This window comes from Onychostoma macrolepis, chromosome 02, assembly GCF_012432095.1.
Source record: "Onychostoma macrolepis isolate SWU-2019 chromosome 02, ASM1243209v1, whole genome shotgun sequence".
In the NCBI taxonomy this organism is placed as follows: Eukaryota; Metazoa; Chordata; class Actinopteri; order Cypriniformes; family Cyprinidae; genus Onychostoma; species Onychostoma macrolepis.
The window spans coordinates 22,202,730-22,224,821 of record NC_081156.1 but is presented as its reverse complement, the minus strand read 5'-3'; the positions used below and the strand labels follow the sequence as shown (position 1 = coordinate 22,224,821).

Below are 22,092 nucleotides of genomic sequence, written 5' to 3'. Positions count from 1 at the left end.
ATGTCTGTCTGGATATGATGTCTACAAATAATAATTAACTTGATATGTGTTTTTCTCACTCAGATGTGTGCGTAGGCTGTGCAGTACTGAGTCATGCAGTCCTCTAAACGTCGAACACGCTTCAGTCCGTTGTACTCCAGTCACAGACTCCAAACACTGCTCTATTTCTTGTCATCGTGGCTATACGCTCACCGTTCTCCATGGCCAGGGCCTTCCTTCTCATCAAGTGCGTACAAGTATTGTTAACAGCCTGATCTCTCTCTCTCTCTCTCTCTCTCTCTTTCTCTCTGCAGTAACCCCATTAAGAGAGAAAAATCACATCTCCTTGATATCTAATTTCTGCTAAAAAGCAGTGAGATTAAATGAGAACAAATTACTTTTTGTGAAGATTTTTTTTTTTTTTCCTGAGAAATGTGAACGATGACTGTATTCATATTCTGCTAATAATTGAATTAGTCATTTTCCAGTTAGTGCTTCAGATAAACATGTTTACATGATCCAAAAAATGTGGTTAACACCAGTCGTTTTATTCAGATTTCTAGGAATATTGGCTCAATCCGGTCATGTAAACACCTTATTCGGAAACTCCATTGTAACTGGAGGCCCATTTATACAGCATGTGCGTATGTCCAAACAAAGATAATCTAGGGTGATATTAGATATACACAGTGTTTATTCAATAGTTAGACTTTTTCGCAACTGTTTTGGAGCAAGAAGCATTTTGCAAACATAGATAGGTCTCCTTTTCTAAGTCTTGTGACGTACATTTTCCAGATCATCACATTCCTGTTTGTTATTGTGAAAGAGTTGATTAAATTATTGTGGAGAATTACTAAAATGCAGGGTAAGGGCAAGAGCATCTACAGTAATTCTAGAAGACAAGAGCAGGAACCCACATGTCTTAGTTTATTCAGGTTTTGCAAAATACCAGAACATTCCAGTAACTGTGGAGAACATAAACGCTTAAAATCATGTTCACATGTTCGATCGCTCAAATTGTGTTCACATTTACCAAAATACCAAAGTCTGTGAATTCAAACATTTCTTAGCAGATTATCTAAGAAAAGATATTCACATTGATTTTATAACTCAATGAAACAACGTCTTATTTGTGCCAAGTGAAATACTGTCTTGTTGTTTAATGAGCCTAATGAAACTATGACATTATAAGTGGTTGTCTTTCTGTTTGTTTTGTCCTCTCCTCTCCTCAGACGGAAGCAGAGCAGATTTGTGTGCATGGAGTGTGGGACCGCGTGGTGAGCTGTCAGCCAGTGGACTGTGGCCCTCCTCCTCAGTCTCACGTCTACTTTGCCTCCTTCTCGTGTCCCTGGGGTACCACATTCGGCAAGCAGTGCACCTTTTCCTGTAATGCCCCGGCGATCCTGCAAGGTGAGGACGGGAACTGGGCTACAATGTGAGACCTGAGGGTTTCTGGATTCCTTACATTCAGTGCATGTGTCTGTTTCTGTGAGACTTTGGGCTTCCTTTCTAAAATAATAAGACTTTAAGTCAATAAGTGTGTATTTGTGGATGATATGAACCCTTCTTGTGTGTTTGCCCATGTACACTGGGAAAAAATCCAACACATAACTGTGCTTTTTGGCATTCCTGAGGTCATTTGATTCAAAACTGCTAGTTGCGCCAGCACTAACAAACATATAAATACTGCAAACAAATAATATGTATTATCATAAAATAATTGAATAATTGTACTGTAATTTTATTTAATGGTAGTCTAAAACCATAAAAAAGTGTTACTTGTAACAAAATAAATTTTAACTGGAATAAAATTTTATTTCAGCAATTTTTCAAGGCTAGTTATCATTTCTATTTAGTTTACCTTTATGCACTAAAATAACTAAAACTAAAACTGAAATGAAAATAAAAAATATAAAACATAAAACATAAAACACAACAGATTTACTTTAAAACTTTAACTAATATTAAAAATAAAAGCATTCACAATATTAATAAAACAATAATAGTATCTCAATAACACTAAAACAACTGATAATAATGCAATTATTATTATTATTATTGTTAATCAGTTGTTTTAGTTTAAATATGAAAATCATTTAATTTTAAATTATTTTATTATCTTATGTGTTACCTTATCATTACATCATGGACAGTCAGAAACAATATTGCAAAACGATAAACACTGCATGGATATCACTATTTTATTATATTATATTATAAACCATAAAATACTTTATTGATTTGTTTGCTGTCACCACTGTTATGGTTTGTGGCGAGGGTTTTCTGCTTTTTGAGGCAAATAATTATTTAAAGCTGGACATGACACAAATAATGAGAAACCACAATAAAAGTCAAAATGCAGTTGTTTAGAGAACTCCAATCAATTATGTTTAATTTTTATTTATTTATTTATTTTTACAGTGCTAAGCTACGTATTTGGATTTTTGTATGTATGTGTGCTTACATGCAGTATACAGTCATTTGTGTGTCAGTGTTGTTCTTGCACTCATTCAGGAACTGTGTGTCGGTCTGGCTGTGGTCCCAGCCCTCTTTCCTGGCTGTGTAAATAGAAAAGTAGTCCTGAGCTGCAGGAGAACAGCACACAGGTGGAGATAGGAAACAAGCAAGCAGGCGAAAACAACAGTGCGTTTCATCCCATACTCCTGAAGCCCCCAGAGAGCCCCATTTCAGACAGCGTAGAGCAGGCTGGCACTTGGCCCTCTTGCCTCTGGATAACTAAGGCAAGGTGGCTCAGGGGTCGAGGGGCCACTCCTCACACTCTCACTGTTTGTTTTAAATGTAGGCTTTTGATGGATCGGTCCAAATTTTTTCTTTTGGCAGGGATCGGTGCAGTCTGTGGTCAGTGGCTTCACTGGAACGTCCAGGACATTGCATCACTGAGTAGCTATGCTTATTGGTCTTGATGGCAAGGTTCTTGTACTCTAGTGTGTTAAAGTGATGGGCTGTAGTGCTCCTTTGGGAGTTTTTAAAATCTATTCATGGCTTGACATTAATTGGAACACACAAAATAATACAGTGATTTATGTACTTAGAGAGAGAGACTTTTTAATTTTTTTTTTTTAAGTGGCGCAAGCTGGAACATTTCATGCATGTTGGAAAAATGCAGTTTGCAGCCATTTTTGGTATATTTAAATTTAAGCACAGCTACAAAGTAGGCAGATACCTTAAAGCTTAAAGGAATCATTATATTTTATTGACTAATAAAATTGCTTTAGAGCTTGAACAAAATCTAATTAAATATGTTACTATAATAGTACAAGGAGAGAGTCCTATATATCACATGGCGCCACTGCACCATGTGCTTTATTTTATAAAGTGAGATTTTATGAAAACCACTGTAATACTTCTCTTGTTAGTTAATAGAAACTGAAAAAATAAATATATGACTTTTAAAACATATATTACTGTAATTAATGTTTTACATATTACTGTAAAACATTTATGCCTGTGCAAAGGTATTATTTCCAAGCTTAATGGAAGTATATGTTGTGACACTCATTGTTTGTCATATTTATTAATTTATTATAAATGATGATGCTTTTCATTCACAAAATTACTTGAAAACAGCTCTTCTTCTTTGAAAATGTTTTTAACCTCTGTATTAAAATTAATTTGTAATTAATATTAAAATGTAATTTAATGTAATTAATTTAATATTGTAATGTAATTAATAAAAATAAAAATAAAAATCAGGGTAAAACAACCATCCTTATTGATAATAAAGAAAGAATGAATGAATGAATAAATAAATATATAAATAAATAAAAACTTTAATAAAAGAATGATTGACAATATATATTTATTTCTGGTTACACTTTATTTCGATAGTCCACTTTAGACATTCTACTAACTATAAGTAACTTTGTAACTACATGTCAACTACATGTCAACTAATTCTCATTAATTTGTAACTACATGTCTACTAACTCTCAGTAGGGTAGGTTTAGGGTTAGTAGAATAAGTTGACATATACTTGCAAAGTTTCTCATAGTCAGTATGTTGTATGTTGTGGACCCATCAAAATAAAGTGTTAGAAGATATTAAACAGACAGTCTACTAATACTCTAATGACTGCTAGTTGACATGTAGTTACAAAGTTACTTACTGTAAGTAGAATATCTAAAGTGGACTATCGAAATAAAGTGTTACCTTATTTCTTTTTTATGTCTAAAATATTTTAATAAATCTACTTTACTGCTTATTGTTTGAATTCATGCTAGAAGTCATAGGTGTGATCAACATGGTAGCTGGTAAAAATAAATAAATAATAATAAAAAAAACCTCCTAAAAAACTAAATATATTTAAATACTTTTTCCCCTGAAAATAATGATTAAGTACACTCAGAAATAGTAGAACTGACTGCCCTCTTGCCTTCTTCTATAGAGCCCTTAACTACTTATACTGACAGCATTTTTGTTTCATTTGAATGCAGTTTTCTTATCAGGATTCTGTTATCTGTTTTTCAGGTGAAAGTGATACATTGGTTTGTCTTGAGGATGGACTATGGTCATATCCAGAGGCTTACTGCAAGATTGAGTGTCCGGATCCACCTTCTGTACCCAATGCCACGCTGCTAGTTCCTCTGTGCCATGGAGGCGGACATGACGTGGGCACTGTGTGCCGCTACAAATGCAACCCGGGATATTACGTCACTGGCACGCTCAACAAGAAACCAAGAAAGTAAGATGCAGTCTGTATGGTTTGAACTGATTTCTAGGCTTAGGTTACTGTGTTGAAAATTTTGAAGGTAAAAGATCTGTTTCCAGCATCTAGGTTGCTCACATGGTTCTAATAAGATCAAAATCTTACTCCATGTGTTTCCAAATATCTTTCAGCAATGGAGTCAGCAGTGTACTTTGATGAATGGTTTGATGGCGTGTTGTTTTGGTATTCCATCCAATCAAGCTATAGCATATTTTAGCACATCTGAGGGGTCTAGCGTTTGCACCTGCCTCGTCTTTATGAGTTATTAAAATGGCTGGTAAAATACCTCAGTGTCTTTTAACTGCTTTTAATTGGGCATTAATACCAGAAGCGATAGCCAGCATGTCTCATAAAGCCATTTAAATGATCCTGTTTATAAAGACCATTGGCATGTTTGTTCTAAAAGGCATTTCATTATGAAGGTTCAGCAAATGGTTTATGACGGTCTAAAGAGAGGTGTTATGCTATTATCAAGGTAGTTTTAGCCTGTGCTTCCGTATGATCTTTCTCAATGAACACTACACCCCAATTTATTTCCTCAGGATTTATTGGCTATTTGGTCGTACCAGATGGTTTGTCACATACATGGCTTAGATGTGTATAAATCCCCTGTGGCTGGAGGAGAATGTCATTCAAGAAATGTAGTAATTGCTGCATTCATGTTGTGCAAAAATTCAGACCAGAAGCAGATTGAGAGCCTACAATTACATTTCAGCACGTGTTTAATGTAACAATCTACGGTCTCAAAAATCTAGTTGGCAACCTATTGATACAGCTTTTTTAGGCATTTCTCTAATTGTAAACAACAAAAGTACGATACCTTCTAAGGCCATTGTTGTTTAATTATGTGTTTATTCCATTATTAAAAGCATTAAAATGACATTGTTCAATTTATTTAAAAAGGCTGTTAGTTTAGCAACATGCTAGTATCACAAGTAGTTAGGATAGGATACTCTTTATAGAGACAGACAGCCATGTACACTGTACATGTGAAGTTACTAAGATTGTTTTATTTGCTGATTTTTAATTAATGTTTTAATTCAGCAAGTATGCAATAAGTACATCAAAAAAGACAAAGACATTTTATGGAAGCTTAAAAGGTAATTGTGAGATTATTTTTTCTCTCAATTCTGAGTTTGCATCTTGCAATTTGCATTTTATGCTTCAATTTTTTGTTTCCACCACAGAATAAAAAATAAAAAATAAAAAAGATAATTGTGAATATTTTGTCTCACGTGACTTAATCTTTTTTTGTTTTTCCTAGTTTATATCTCGCAATTCTGCCAATTTTTTCTCAGAACTGTGGGAAAAAGTCAAATGTGAGATAAAAAGTATTTTATCCCATAACGGAAACAAGTTTCCATAGTTCTTTTGAACTTTCTATTTAAAGAATCCTAAAAAAAAAAAATAATAATAATCAAGATTTCCACAAAAATGTTAAGCTTAATATCAATACTAAGCATTGATAATCATAAGAAATGTTTCTATATCTATCTATCTATCTATCTATCTATACATTGATTGATTTAAATTCTTTCTATATTTTTTCTATTTTTTCTAGTTTGTTTTTACTGTTTTAACAACATTAAGAAATCTAGTAGTGTAGGCCTTAGTGAGTCAGCTTACTAGATTTTGAAACGCAGCCAAAGTAATGACTTTGTACAGGTATCATACGGTAGGTATGTGCGTAAAAGTGTTTTACCCCTTCTCCATGCTAATGACTTGTTTTTCTCAGGAAGTTTCTGAGGTTGGAGTGTTTGGAGGGTGGGACATGGCAAGAGGGCAGCTGTTCACCTGTCACATGCCCTCCTCTCCCGCTGATGTTTGAGGGCATGTACACCTGCACCAACAATTTGGATTTTGATAGTATCTGCACTCTACTGTGTCCCGATCCAACAGAAAGGGTATTGTAGCACTTTGTAGGCCAACTCTAACTGTGTATTCCTAAACTCTGCAGCCATTAAACACTTATCTGCATTTGTCCCTGCAGTCCAGCATTCGATGCACCAAAGATGGCAAATGGACTGAGAACTTTACTATGTGTAAGAAGATAGAGGGACCATGCCAGCCTCCTCTTGACCTTAACCTAGTGGAATACAGCTGTGAGGATGGATTTGACGTGGGTGAGGATTTAAACTGACAAGATAATTTACTGGTTATGAGATAAAAGTTGCAATTATGGAAATAACTAGTCAGTTGATTTCTAACAAAGCAATGATTATTGTCTGAATCATTGTCTGAACATATATGCATCTTACTATTTTGTTTTATTCGGCTGTATATGTATGCCCCTGCAGTTATTCTTCCTAATAAGAGGTCTAGACATACCGTACTGTACCTGGGCCACAAGACCACAGTCAGTTGCATGCAGTAGGATACATTTGAGTGCCAACCTGCCAAGCTGTTCAACTATGGATGACTAGTCCGGAGCTTGGCTATTCGTGTGCTCACATGAATAAATTCAACAGATGCAAATGATGGTTAAAGCAAAGCTTGCTTTGTGTCATGGCAGGTGCAGTCTGTTACCCAACATGCATTGTGGCCTTGAGTGACCCTGTGGTGTTAGCCAATGGCTCCAGTGCTGATACAGTAGAGCACTGGATGTTTCCCAGCAAGGTTCAGGTGAGGTGGTGGAGCCAGTTTGCCACAAATTGTTATTTGATATCATTGGCTGTTCTAGTGCTTTAACCAAACTCCAGGTTTGAGAATTTAGGCACTTTCCATTTTTTCAATATTTACAATTAAACTATTACAAATGCACTGGATATCATTAAATTTTGGGTGAACTATTCCTTTAATGTTCATTTGTACATACTAATAATTATTATTTTTTAATCATTTTAAGTTGAATTTAATAGGAATGAACGTGAATTGCTAAATATTATAAAATATAAGTGCATTATAATAAAATAAATAAATATAAATATAATATTTATACATTTTACATTAACCTAGATAAATAGATGCTGTAAAAATGTGTCTTGTTAGTTTATAAAGCATTAAAATAATAATATGCACTATTATACATTAACTAATATGGTAACAGTTTAGTATAGGGACCAATTCTCACTATTAACTAGTTTCTTATTAGCATGCCCGTTGTTAATGTATTGGCTGTTTATTAGTACTTATAAAGCACATATTCTGCATGACCATATTCTACATCCCTAATCCTACCCAATAACTAAACTTAACAACTACCTTACAAACTATTAAGAAGCAGCAAATTAGGAGTTTATTGAGCCAAAATTCGTAATTAATGGTTTGTTAATAGCGAGAATTGGGCCTTCAAATAAAGTGTGACCGCTAATATTGATATGACAATAAAAGATAAATGTCTTTTTAAGGGACCAGGTTGTCCTTGTCCATTAATGCAACCTACACACAAAAGGTTTTTAAAAGTTGTCTTGTAAATATAGGCAAGACTGACCCTCAAAAATGCCCCTTGAAGTGATTTTCTTAGACCAAAATTAAATGTCTTTTTCCCTGTTCCACACATCATGACATGAGGTGTGTTTGACATCTGTCAAATGTAAAAGCGCTCATTTTTCTGATCTTTGTTTGGGGGGACCTTATTTGGCTCTAGGCAGAGGAGCTTCCAGACTGAATACTTTGGATGCAAAATTGGAATCGCATTATTGGCACATCAGAGTGATAAGTTGGATTGGGTTTCCTTGATTCTCGCTCCAAAACCAGGTTCAACTCACCTCTCTGCGAAAGTGTTGATTCTGTCTCTCACTGTCATATCAGCTCGTGAGAGTAATGATTATAGTATGATGTTTTTATAAGAGACGCTTAAAATGCCACACGTCAAGCATGACGCCTCTGAAGGTGTCGGACTCCCATTGTTTATAATGATACATCAGCACCCCTAAGAAACAGCCTGCTTTCCAGGAATGTTGTCCAAAGTATTGCAGATTGGGTAAGACTGATGGAGGAAAGGTCACAGTAGGAGGGAGATGAATAAGAGATAAGCAAGTTTCTTTCCAGAAATTCTGCTTTAGAAACAGGTTAGCTTTCCAGTTCTGAGAAAATGTCAAATCAGTGAAATATTTGTTCAATTTGAAAGGACAGGAGGGAAAGAGTAACCCTTATTATCTGTCATAGTTATTGGATATTAATTTGCAGTATTATTTTTAGGCACCATGTCCCCTTTTTGTCTTGTAAAATTAAGTTAGATATTATTAGATTTCTGGAAAAGTCTAAATAAAATAGAAATAAATAGAAACCCCGTTTTCAGATTTCCTCTCAAGAAGATTTGTTACAAGAGCTTAATAAATAGTAACAAGTCAGCTTTTCTGTTTAATGTTGTCATCATTACAATGCAGTAATTGACTGTCTCCTTTCCCTTCCCTCTTGTGTTCCTCTATTTCTCTTCCTTTGAAAGAGTATTGTCTGTACTGGCATGTTGAAGTGGCATCCGAATCCAGCACAGATCCACTGCATTCAGTCCTGTGAGGTGAGTGCTAATTATATGACGTGAAGTCTTTCTGATCAGAGATGAAGTACAACATCACACAAGAGTCAAAAGAGTCCCTCAAAGCTAATGTGATTTTGTGCAAGATAGAAATGATTCTAGTTTCTTTCTAAATTCTAGATCATTCTGTCACCCTCACGTTGTTACAAAACCATATGATTTTCTGATTTTCTGTATTTATTCAGTAGGCTATCTTTCAGTTCTAACGGATGTTCATGCAGCTCTTTTCCATAGCACAATGGTTTATGTTGACAAAAAAACGTCAAAAAAGTTTTAAACAGACAAATAATACAAGCACCCTAAAAGTAGACCAAAAGATTTGATCACTGTATTTCAAGCTTTCTGAAGTCACATGATAAACATTTGAAGCATAGAAGTGAAAATAGTGTTGAAATTAACAGTTGAGTGTTTATTGTGTTTCTGTCTGGATTTTAGCTCTGCCAGTGATGTCAGGAGATGGATATATCTTAAAAATGTGAAAGGGTGGAGAGGTGTTTAGTACAGTATGTCATTCAAATGAATGAAGTGTTAGACTTGGATACATTTAAAAAGAAAAGTCAAATATTTCATATATTATTATTTTTCCTTATAAACACTACTGTTCAAAGGTTTGGGGTCAGTAATATATATATATATATATATATATATATATATATATAATTTAATTTTTGGGGGGGTGGGGATTTAATACTTTTATTCAGCAAGAACGTATTAAATTGATCAGTAAAAAAAAAAAAAAGGAAAAAAGTTGAGCGTTTTAGTGAATAACAAGATTTTGTTCTACTCCCCTTACAATGCTACATCTTTTTAAAGAAACAAAAAAATATATATAATAAAAATCTACTTTAGAGTGCCAAAACTGATAAAAAAAAAAAAAACGCGATAACACTTTATTTTAGGGTCTCTTAAATATCTGCTTATTAGCATGCATATTACTAGAATATTAGCTATTTATTAGTAGTAATTAAGCACATAATTAATGCCTTATTCTACATGACCTTATTCTACACCCCTAATCCTACCCAACACTTAAACTTAACAACTACCTTACTAACTATTAATAAGCAGCAAATTAGGAATTTATTGAGGGAAAAGTCGTAGTTAATAGTGAATAAGTGTTCCCTATTCTAAAGTGTTACCAAAAACGCATATGGATTTGGAACAATATCACGGTGCATAAAAGATGAAAGAATTGTATTTATAATACTGATGTGTACGCCAGCAGTGTTTTAGATGTAAAACCAACGGCAAGAGTTCACATCTGCCTCCTGTCAGATCTAGAAGAGAAAAGAGCAGTTTGACAGATAACCACTAGCAGAGTGTTGAGGTGGTCCAGGAGAATCAGAGAGCACCATAATCAGTGATAAATGATGACGGTGTTGATTTTTTAGTTTTACGTTCCAGTTATTGTGTCATGGAGCTTCATGCACAGATGGGGAAAGCTGTTTTGCTCTTCACTATCTCTGTAGTCAGAACTCCATGTCCGTTTATTAACTAGGCCATTTGACCAAAGTGGAACTCGCAAATCAAATCTGTGATCCACTGAAACATTTTTTAGAAGCATGTATAAATACATCATAATAGGTTGGGCTAGTAGCACATAATGTCTCAAAAGTTTGAAGCTATCTGCGCCCCCAGGAATTCAAATCTGGATGAACCCAGTCCAAAGGGTCAAGTAATACAGTCATTCAGTTTTCTATTTTTATTTTGTCTGTATATGGTTTAGACATTCCCAAGTTTACATTTACGTCAGTAATGAGGCATTTTGTTGTCAGGGATTTCCGACACCATCCACTCTCATATGGAGACATCTTTAACATCTCCTGTGGCCAAGAGAAACATTTAGCACGATGGTTGATGGACTGCGTGCCACATCTTCCCACAGCATGCTGACAGATTGATTCTCACCGGTTCTCCTTTTATCGCAAAAATAAAACCGAATGAAAATATCATTGCCACTGTAAAATGTGGTATATACATGATCATAAAACAAATTATTCCAGTTTCTGTTCCTCCAGAGTCCTTCCCGCAATTCACAGAATCCTGTTTAAATTCACCCCGAGCACTAACTCATCAGACTTTGTCGACAATTGTAGTGCTGAGGTGCCAAAGCAAATGAATGATCATATCGGTGTGTGCGCAGGTCAGTTAGACAGAGGGAATTTAAAGGATGTTATGTAATTGATGGATGCGTTAAACCAGTTGTAAAATAATCACAAATTATATGTGACGAAAGTAACATACCAGGCTTCGCTAAAAGTCAACAGAAGTAACGCGGCAGAGTCGTGTGAAGTTTGGAATCGAAAAGAGTGTTGAAATTAACAGTCGAGTGTTTTGGAAAATAATGGATGACTGTTTATTGTAATTCTCTCTGGATTTTAGCTCTGCCAGTGATGTCAAGGGACGTATCTTGAAGGCGAAAGGGTGGAGCGGTGTTTAGTACAGTGTGCCATTCAAATGTGTGAGACTTGAATAAATTGTTTAAGATTTATTTAAAAAAAAAAAATCAACAAAAAATGTTCTCATATAAAAGGTAAATCAAATGATTTATTGTAATATATTCTGTTCTGATACATTTTATGTACAAAAATACATTTTATTTCTAATATCTTTAGAAGAAAATATTTATTTAAAAAAAAAAAAAAACTAACCCTCATCATAACACTAACCCTAAAATTTATATTTATATGTATTTTTTAAAATAATACATTTGATCTGTTTATTATCATCAGTTGCGTATTCAAGTTTTTTTCCCCCATGGATATCCGATCATTTTTAATATAATTTCAGAGTGAAGAAGACAGGTTTTATGAACTATTCATTCTACCTTGGAACTCACCATTCTTTTAGAGGGATGTTTTATGATATTCAAATACCCCTCATATCTGCCAGACCCTCTCATCTCCTCTTGCCCTAATTTGTTACCAAGCAAAACAGTTGCTTTTATATCAGAGACTCAGTATAAATTTTACCACAGCACATGTTCCAGTTGCTCTGCAGCACATCCAGAAGGTCTTTCCCATTACAGGCTGATGATAAGTGAAGAGGTCAGCTCAGGTTATGCTTTAGTTTATGTGTCATTATTAATATTTTATTTCGAACCACCAAGGCCAAACATAAGTAGACTTTAAGTCTGCTTTTGCAACCCTTGGTTCTGGAGGTTTTTTTCCTCCAGATGAATAAGAAAGCGAATGGAAGCTTTCTTCAGGTATTATAGTTGTCCATGTATTGGTCAGACTGTTGAAACTGTTATGATCTTCTGAGCTTTGGACTGTTTGGGCAGTTTGCTTTTGTTTTTCCTCTGCCTACTATCAAGTACAATTTCCTTGACTGCCTCGAACCAGTTTTTGAGTCAACTTTTTCCCCTTTTTGTGTGGCTCAGTTTGTGAAAACCTTACAGTTGATGCCACAGGTTTATGAAGAACCACTGTTCACATTCCTTGCTGCAAATATGGTTAGAAGAATGGTCATCTGATTCCTCTCAGGGCATGCACTGGGTTTCTTCATCTTAACATTATGGAAAGAGTTGACAAGACAAAAACACAAAAAAACCTGGAAACACTTCATTCGGCCTTTCACTGTTGTGATGTGTTACCTAGAATTTGTTTTTCAGCATGTTCAGCTTTCATTTAAAGACAAAAAGGAAAAGTTTACATTAGAAATTAAATGGAGGGGAACATAATTAGTAGTCTTTTGGGAACTCTGGAGAGAGCCAATCAAGGGGCGCATACTTCAGTGAAGTGAGATGCCAGCACTAACATGGGGCCTCAAAACAATGTTGTCCATGAAAACATGTTGTTGCCATGGAGGTTTTGTTTATTCTATCTTTCGCTTAGCATTAGATGTGGTCGGTCAGGCAACCTGTGGAGTGTGTCCTCCCTCGCATTTAGGGATTTCATGTTTAGGGATTTCATTTCTCCCGACATCATGTACTGTATAAGATAAAAGACACCTTCATTGTTTGCTTCAGATAAGATTTCAGTTTTTTGTTCTCCAGTATCTCAGATTGCAAACGCACATTGCAGAAACTGTTGCTAGGGGTTAATTGTGTTTTTTAAAAATACATCTTTTTAAAGTGACTCATAGAGGGTTTCGTTTTCAATAAATTCATGTAATCTAAATCAAGCTTTGGATACTCCCCAAAAACATAGCAGGGTTGCCTACTAAAACCCCTCTTTGAGAGGAGGCCAGGAAAATTTATTTTAGAATGGATACCTCAAAGTGGACAGCCCAAACTGACACTGAGCAGTAGGCAATCTGAAGAGGCATTTATTTTTATTTTCGGAATACAGTACATGGTGTCTTTCTATTAGGTCTAGAAACATTGATGAAATCACCCTAATGTATATATATATATATATATATATATATATATATATATATATATATATATTAGTACTGTCAAATGATTAATCGCATCCAAAATAAAGGTTTTGTTTACATAATATATGTGTTTGTACTGTGTATATTTATGTATATATAAATACACATGCATGTAAAATATGTTATATTTGTATATTAAATGTATTTATATATAATATAAATTATATAAATATAAATATATACATGTAAAATATGTGTATATATTTTCAAAATATATACTGTATATGTTTTATATATTAATTTTATTACTGACAACTGAAAAAGTGTAGATCTTGAAATCATATATTGTCTAAATATATTGGAAAATAAATGCAAACAAAAAACAAACAAAACTTTAAATTAATCATGCTGATGTCTTTGAATCGAAACATTGATGAAAACGCCTGACAAATTTCACTGCTGCTGCTGCTGCAAAAAAAATATATATATATATATATATATATATATATATATTTTACTAGTTCTGTTAGCTCAGGTTACATGGATTTGTAAGGTTCTGCATATGGAATGCTGTAGTTTGGCTGTTAGTATTAATTCTATTGAAACTATGATTCATTAGATTTTATTTTATAATTATTTTGTCTAAATAAATACAAAAAAAACTGAAGTAATCATTTAAACGCTGGTGTCATTGAATCAAAAGATTGATGAAAACACCTAACTGTAGCTCCTTATACTTAAAATAAATCTATTGAGTCAAAGCAGACAAAATTAGCAAGTCTTTGGGTGGCAATTTAATGTAATTTATCATAATTTACTGTGAGGGAAATTCATGAGATTTAAATATTTTGATACACTATTGCTTTGGTCAGATTTGGACTTTTATAAACTATTGTTTTGTCTTGAGCCAGATATTTGTGAGGTCCAGGTCAAATGATTTTGTGTAGCGCTTCAGATGGTTGACTACAGCGTTGTTTAACATTCACTGGCAGCTTTCCTCTGCTGGCCGGAGCAGATGCATTCCACACATCCTTCCCATTTACTGTTACACGACTCTTTAGTTTAGGCATTAGGTCATTTTTCTTTTTCCAGACTTTTCTAAAACAACACTAATAATGCATGTGTTTTAGATTCAGATATTTAACTTGCAGTATGTAACACGTTAATTTAAACACAAAGTGGTAAGATTGTTTTAAAATTGTTATTGCCAATAAATTCGCAATATGCTTAAGGTGATCAAACAGATGGAGAGCGATAATAAAGAAATAAACGATATATACACAAGCTTGAAACTGAAGAATGAAAAATGATATTGCTTATGACTTGGAGAATGAGAGCATAGCAGGAAAAACATTTTGGATTGGGTGTAGGTTTAGCAGGGATAAATTCTACAGAGATCTCCTTGCCAGCTGCTCTTGCACAGGGATGTTGAATCAGGTAGAAGCTGGACTCTTTGAAAGGACTCCACATGCGCAAGAGAGCCAAAAGTATCTTTGGCAGACCGCTCTCGTTTTCCTGTTATTGGCATCAGATCCTTTAGGTTAGGTAAAAATCCTTTAGGAAGGCATTATGACACATTTAAAGTGTTTATGCATATTAAACTTGATAATTGTAGTCCACTCAAGAAGGTTGGATTTCGCTCCCTTGGGCATTGCAAAACAGGTAGCCATGTTCTCACACAGGTGAAGTAATGGCATCGGAGGAAGTACGAGGAAGTTTGGTCTGGAATAACAGATGCAGCTTTTTTATTTGAAAGGAATAAATGAGAAATGCCACCTACCATAAGGTATAACAGAAATCCCTGTGGCATGATTCATGCATTTCTTTCCTCTGAGATTCAAGGAACATCCGTACAGCCTCATGTTCAGAGAAAACTGCTAATTGTACATAACAAAATTAAGTAACTCATGCTTGAACCTTTAAAGGACTTTAAGAGCACGTTTACTATAATAAATTTGGATAATAAATTGTTTCTGGATATGGAGGCCTATACACTGTTAGACATTTCAAAGGGTTTTTACAGTAACTTACTGGCAACACTGTTGCCAGTAAGTTACTGTAATTAAGATTTACAGTAGCAAACTGCATTTGATTTACAGTTACAAACTGTACTGTTTTACAGTAAATTACTGTAAAGAAATCCAATTCATCAGTATACTACTGTAATTCATTGATTTTAATATAGATTTCATTAGATTGTATTATTTTTATATAGAATTCATTTTATTATTACTCTACATAGGTAATACTGGCATTCAGTTAAAACAGACACAATAATTACAAAATATCAAATTCTTTATTTAAAACATTGCATGTATAACACTTAAAAATATAGTCTTCCAATGCTGGGACAGTGCATCTTCACCATTTCTCCTGTCTTAGGACGTTTTGCAGTGCATTATGTTGTGTCCTCTGGATTCATCCTCAAAGAATCTTAGGCAACAGAAACATAATGGGGAAAAAAGACAAACATCTGCAAAACCCAGGTGCTGCTCCAAAACGTGGCCACCGTCTTTGCTCACCATCCACTTTGTTAGTGACAGAAATGTCTTCTCTGAAAAACAAGAAGTAGAAATAGCACACTTTTAAAAGGCAAACTCCATATAGAATACACAAACCTCTCAAAACCATAGTTGGCCAACATTAACTACTAACACCTGAACAAAATTTCACATTTGTTAACCTAATGTTAATATAAGATAAGCGTTGCTCGTTAAAAATAATTTTAATTCAGTAACTTAAGTCAATAAGCTGTAAAAAATTCGTTTGAAACAACAGCCCGCAGTTTACCATAGTAAGTTTGTTACCGCCATATTGACGGGTAAATGTTACTAACGTTAGGTAAACTTTTGTGCAAAAATCTGACACAAACACACAGACAAACGTACATATATTTTTACCTTGCTTGCTGGTCTTATTCTCTCGTAAGGTGCATGGACACACAGCGCAGATGTTTTCCGGAGCTCTCCCACTCTCGCGGGTTCCAGTGTTGCCAACTTAGCAATTTTGTTGCTAAATTTAGCATCTTTTCAGACTACCCTAGCAACTTTTTCTTCCAAAAGCACCTAGCAACAAATTTAGCAATTTTTTAAAATTTATTTGGCAACTTTTAGCAACTTTTGATAAGTGACTCAGACAATAAAAAGACACACATTTTCCATCCTAATTACACAAAAAGAAAACCAAAGATGCCTAGCAGTACACACATCACGTGAATTGAATTAGCTGCTATTTGCATTTCTTCAATATAATAATAATAATAATAATAATAACAACTGAATAATTGTTCATTTATGATAGGCTACACTTTGTTATAGCTTGTACTTGCGATTGTTGATCAGTTAGTATGCTGTAAGAAAAATGGAAAATATAGGCTGCTAGTAATTTTCCAGGACGTTATCCATTATCCATTGTAACCCTGTAACCCGAAAACACAATGCGTAATTTAAAATGCAGGTAAAAAAGCAATACGTAAAATTCTTTCATATTAACATAGTAGATTGTGCCCTATTTTTACAGCCTTTTCTTGGAGTGTAGCATACTAACTACTAATACACTGCTTAAAGCATAATTGTTGAGAATGTGTTATATTACTAGTTTACTAGCTATTAAAAAAAAGCAAACCTTAAATTGTAATCATTCAAAAATGTATGTGTTCAATAATTCAACGGTTTTTAAAATACAGTTATTTATATTTTAATATTATATTATGCATATTATTTTACAAACAAATCTAAATTAACATATATAAAATATATTTTTGCTGAGATTTGATGTTGTGACACAATTTTGCGCCGTGATTACGCAATGACGTCATCGCGCAATGACATCACAACGTCATTTAGCAACTTCTAGCAACAAATTGACCTTCCTTTAGCAACTTTCTCTGAAAATTAGTTGGCAACACTGGTGGGTTCATACCCGGGCAAAACCCATGGCGATGCCCGCTGCTTCCGTGTCTTCCTCGGACGCGAGTGGCGCGGCGCGACTCGATAAAAAACAATATAGAACCCATTATATAGTAATATTATATACTATCTACAGTGGATGCGGACAGTAAAGTGATGCCCCGGTATATTTCTGACGTACAGATGCACTCCAAGCGCTCGCGCTGAAGTAAAAACGGATTTTCCAATCATTACAAGCGATGTAACACGTCCAGTGTAGTCAGTCTCAAGCTGTTGCGGCGTTGTAGACACGGTGTAGGGCAAATCGTGTCAATCCAAATGTAAGAAATGAGGAAAATAAAACAACCTCAATAAAATGGCGCCAAAGCGGCCGTTACAGCAAATACAGTAGTATACAGCAAATTTTAAAAATACAGTAAGTCTCTGTATGTGGGGTCTGACGTCACAGAAAATTCCCATGATGCAAAGGGTATTACAGTTATTCACTGTAAAGGGGATTTGCAGTATTATACTGGGTGATATACAGTAAATAACTGCAGAAATTACAGAAATGTCTAACAGTGTAGTTTGCCTCTATAGTATAATAGTAATTCTTTTGAAACTATAAATTGTTCTTCGATTACATTTTGTTGTATCTTACATTATTTTTTTACATTTTATTTCATTATGTATTTGTTTTTCTTTTTTTATTATTTTAAAGTTAAATGGTTAGTTCACCCAAAAATGAAAATTAGCCCATGTTTTACTCACCCTCAAAGTATCCTAGGTGTATATGACTTTCTTCTTTCAGACAAATCCAATCAGAGTTAAATTAAAAAATGTCAAGGCTCTTCCAAGCTTTATAATGGCATGGGTGTTTTTTTTTGTTCAACAGTCCAAAAGTAGTCAAATAAAGCGCATCCATCCATATTATTATGCGCATCCAGGCACATAAACGTGCCTCACACGGCTCTAGGGGGTTAAAAAAAGGCCTCCTGTACCAAATCCGTATTTAAAATGATAAAAACAGCTTTGTGTAACTTCCGCTAAATGTTGTACACGCGTTCACGAGAGACTGCCTTTCCGGCAGCGGATGTAGGCGTAGTGCATGCGCGTGAGAGTCTCACAAAAACCAACTTTTGTTTACAAGAGCAAAGGAAGCAAAGGTTCCTCAATTTAGCAAAGGAACACCAGTCTCCTCTTGGCTTAAATCAAAATCTGACATTTTTCTTTACAAATCCTCTTTACAAATACTTACAAATTGTTTTGTTCGCTCTCCGTCGCGTTTCCGCATTCGTCACTAATCACGCTATGCCTACGTCCTACGTCACCCGCAGGAACGGCTTCCGCCTACGACAGTTAGCAGAAGTGAGAGAAAGTATGATATTTAAGTATATAAGTATGATCGATTTGCCCATCGATGGATGGTTGCGCTTTAATTGACTACTTTTGGACAGTTGAACAAAAACACCCATCCATGCCATTATAAAGCTTGGAAGAGCAAGGAAAATTTCTTAATATAACACCGATTGGATTCGAAAGAAGAAAGTCATATACACCTAGGATGCCTTGAGCGTGTGTAAAATAATGGACTAATTTTCATTTTTGGGTGAACTAACCCTTTAAGACTGATTTTATCTAAAAAAAAAAAAAATTATGGGAAAAGAGAGAAAAAAAATCAGTCATTTAAATGCTAAAAGTGAATTAGGCATCATTTTAATGTAATGAAAAATGTATATCCATTTAATTACATAATAGTGTCATTAAATTGTGGTAATACTTTACAATAAGGTCCCATTAATTATTGATTAACACGAATGTATTAACTAATATTAACCAACAAATACATTTGTTGCAGTGTTTATTCATCTTTGTTAATATTAGTTAATAAAAATACAATTGTTCATTGTTAATTTATCCGATGCATCTGTCCGATACTAATATTAATATATAATCTGATAATTGATATGGAACCAATATATTGTGCATTTCTAATTTTAAATGTATTACCATGAAACTTTTTGAATAATACAAGCAAAAATGTTCTTTGTACAGTAAATATACATAATAAACACATGATTCTGTATGTACTACTCAACCAGATGTCTGCTGTTTTTTTTCTCCAACTCTTTTATTCTGCAGCCATTTGGAGGAGATGGTTGGTGCGACACCATTAACAACCGAGCGTACTGCCAGTATGACGGGGGAGACTGCTGTCCATCCACTCTCTCATCTAGAAAGGTAAATCTCATCCTAAAGGCTGTTCCTCTCATCCTCATTCATCCTACGTTGCTTTCTCATTCCTCTGTCACAGCGCCAATCTCTGTCTCACATGGTGCTGCCACATTGTCAACCCTTTCCATGAATGTCGCCCACATCATTAGGCGCTCAGGTGGCGTGTTCTCCCAAAGAGAGAATGAACTCGGGGGGGAAGTGTCTGTCATAAATAAATGACTGGATAGAGCAGCTTTTATTAGCAGAGGGCCAGGTGTCAGCGGTCACGGGCAACTGTAAAACAAGCAGGGTCTGAGAAAGTGAAATAAACCGTGAGTAACAGCATCCTGCCACTGTAGGTCCGGCAGAGCTGCCATGCTTCTGTTTACGCAGGCCATGGAAAAGTCCGAGTACGCTGGTGGGGCAGTCTGGTTTAAGAGCGTCTAGGACGAGAGCCAGAGAGAAGTTTGGACAATAAAACACAAATTCCTCTCATCCCTCATCCCCTGTGGCTCCTGTTCTACCATCCAAATGCCTGCTACATGCACGGGAAACAAAATTATATGCACAGATACAATTGCGGGTGATCCGAAAGCAAACATTTATTTTTTTATTTTTTTTAAAGCATCTATCGTGATTATTTAGCATGAAACCAAAGCTGGACTTCCGTCTTCCAAATAATTGCAACATAAATGAGTGGATACTCTCGAATGTACCGCAGTTAGACAATTGCATCCTGTAAACATCAGGTGAAATCAGAGCTTAACTCTGTAGCTTCATGTTTACTTTTCCTGCAGTAGGCCGCTTAGCTGGGAATTTGGGTTTATTTTGCAACCTGTGGTGATGGCACGAATCCTGGACGAGAACCTCCTCCTGTTGATTCTTAACATGTGTTCACCTCCTTTACTCATCTGCTCACAGTCAGGCTTTCTCTCTCTTCCTCTCAGTTCCCTTCAGGACTGAATGCGACCGTCCTGTCCTAATCGATCCTAGCAATCCTTCTAGTGTAAAAACCCAAATCCATACGACTTTCCGGTTAGGAAAACAAACACCCAAACAGGCCGTTCTCTAGGTTTTTACATATTTCATCATTATATGTAAGTAATTTGGTCAACAGTTGATATCGATCATACATCTGGAAAAAGTCAATGCTCATTGTTTTGATCTACTGCGATGTCTTAAAGTATTTTGAGACGAATTATCCAAACCACACTTTGATCTCTCGTTCAAAGACTGCGTGTGGCTCCCACATACCGTATCAGATGTTTGTGGCCCAGTGTTTTTTGGATGTTATTTGTAAAAGCGTATCCGATTGATTGACAGGTCATTCAATTCGGGGTGGACTGCGATCACGATGAGTGCACCTGCCGTGACCCCGAAGCCGAGGAGAACAAGGGCACAGCCAAGCGAAAGAAGCCAGGAGCGCTGTGAATGATAGCGAGGCGGAGAGCGCGTGGACAGCTCTCAGATTGGCTCGAAAAGAAAATGTCAAACAATAACCTGAATGTTTCTCACTCCACATGAGAGCGAGGCTGATCAAAGGCAGAGAAGTGCATAAAAACAATCCTCTTCAACACTAATCTATGAAATAATACCTAATATATTTTCAAGATCTCTAACATAGATTTAGATGTAGATATGACCCATATTTTAGCCCACAAGCATTTACATACACCAACACACACACACACAAACTGATTCAAGTGTAGCTGATTTTTATGAATATTTTATACAAATAGCTCTTGCTTGTTGTGAGCCACATTCTCAATATTATTACTGTATGTCATTAATACAGGTATATAAACAAGTGCTTATCTTAGACTGTCAGTTCAAGATTTCAAGAGTTTTTTTCCTCTCCTTATCCTTATTTTATTTTTTCATGCAAAACCTGTGAAATGCATGTGTGCTTTGGGAAAAGAGTTCATTTATAGCTATTGTAATGGAAATATATGATACTATTTTTGTATGCTCTTCTGTCTGTTAAAGTGTAGGTTCACTGTCATATCAATAAAGTATAAATACACACAAGTTTGGTGGGTTTCAAAGAGCTGGGGCCTCATTTATAAAATGCTGCGCAGAAACTGTCCTAAATTTGATCTTACGATCGTTTCTTAGAAATGCGTACGTGCGATTCATAGAATGAACTTACGAACAGAAAACGAGCGTACGCGCCTCTTTCAGATGTGAAATCTATGAATTGCAAATTATCTTGAACTTGCGCGCAATTGAATGGTTTCAGCTCTCTGCCTTGTAAACGACTCCTAATTAATATCATTAACATATAAAATATCACCAATCATCATAATTTAGAACAGCGACCTGCAAGAACAGCTTACATTTGAAAAAATCTGCATTACTCCGACAATAAAAAGTGCGTACGTCTGCTCGGACCCTGACGTGACGCTAAGCACTTTTCCACGTCAAAGACCGTTTTTATAAATATGAGCGTTGGCGTGGATTTAAGCGTACGCACACTCTAAGATCAA

General features: G+C 35.2%; 1 protein-coding gene across 1 annotated transcript in view; it reads left to right on the top strand.

Moving 5' to 3' along the window:
* Window positions 1-21,710, top strand: part of pappa2 (pappalysin 2) — a 57,900-nt gene extending 36,190 nt beyond the window's left edge. The window contains exons 15-23 of the mRNA XM_058753619.1: window positions 64-226; window positions 1,212-1,389; window positions 4,468-4,681; window positions 6,441-6,609; window positions 6,696-6,828; window positions 7,218-7,327; window positions 9,093-9,164; window positions 19,535-19,633; window positions 20,930-21,710. Coding sequence (XP_058609602.1) covers window positions 64-226; window positions 1,212-1,389; window positions 4,468-4,681; window positions 6,441-6,609; window positions 6,696-6,828; window positions 7,218-7,327; window positions 9,093-9,164; window positions 19,535-19,633; window positions 20,930-21,037 — 1,246 coding nt within the window. The 3' untranslated portion in view covers window positions 21,038-21,710. The remainder of the gene's footprint in view (window positions 1-63; window positions 227-1,211; window positions 1,390-4,467; window positions 4,682-6,440; window positions 6,610-6,695; window positions 6,829-7,217; window positions 7,328-9,092; window positions 9,165-19,534; window positions 19,634-20,929) is intronic.
* Window positions 21,711-22,092: the final 382 nt, after the last annotated feature.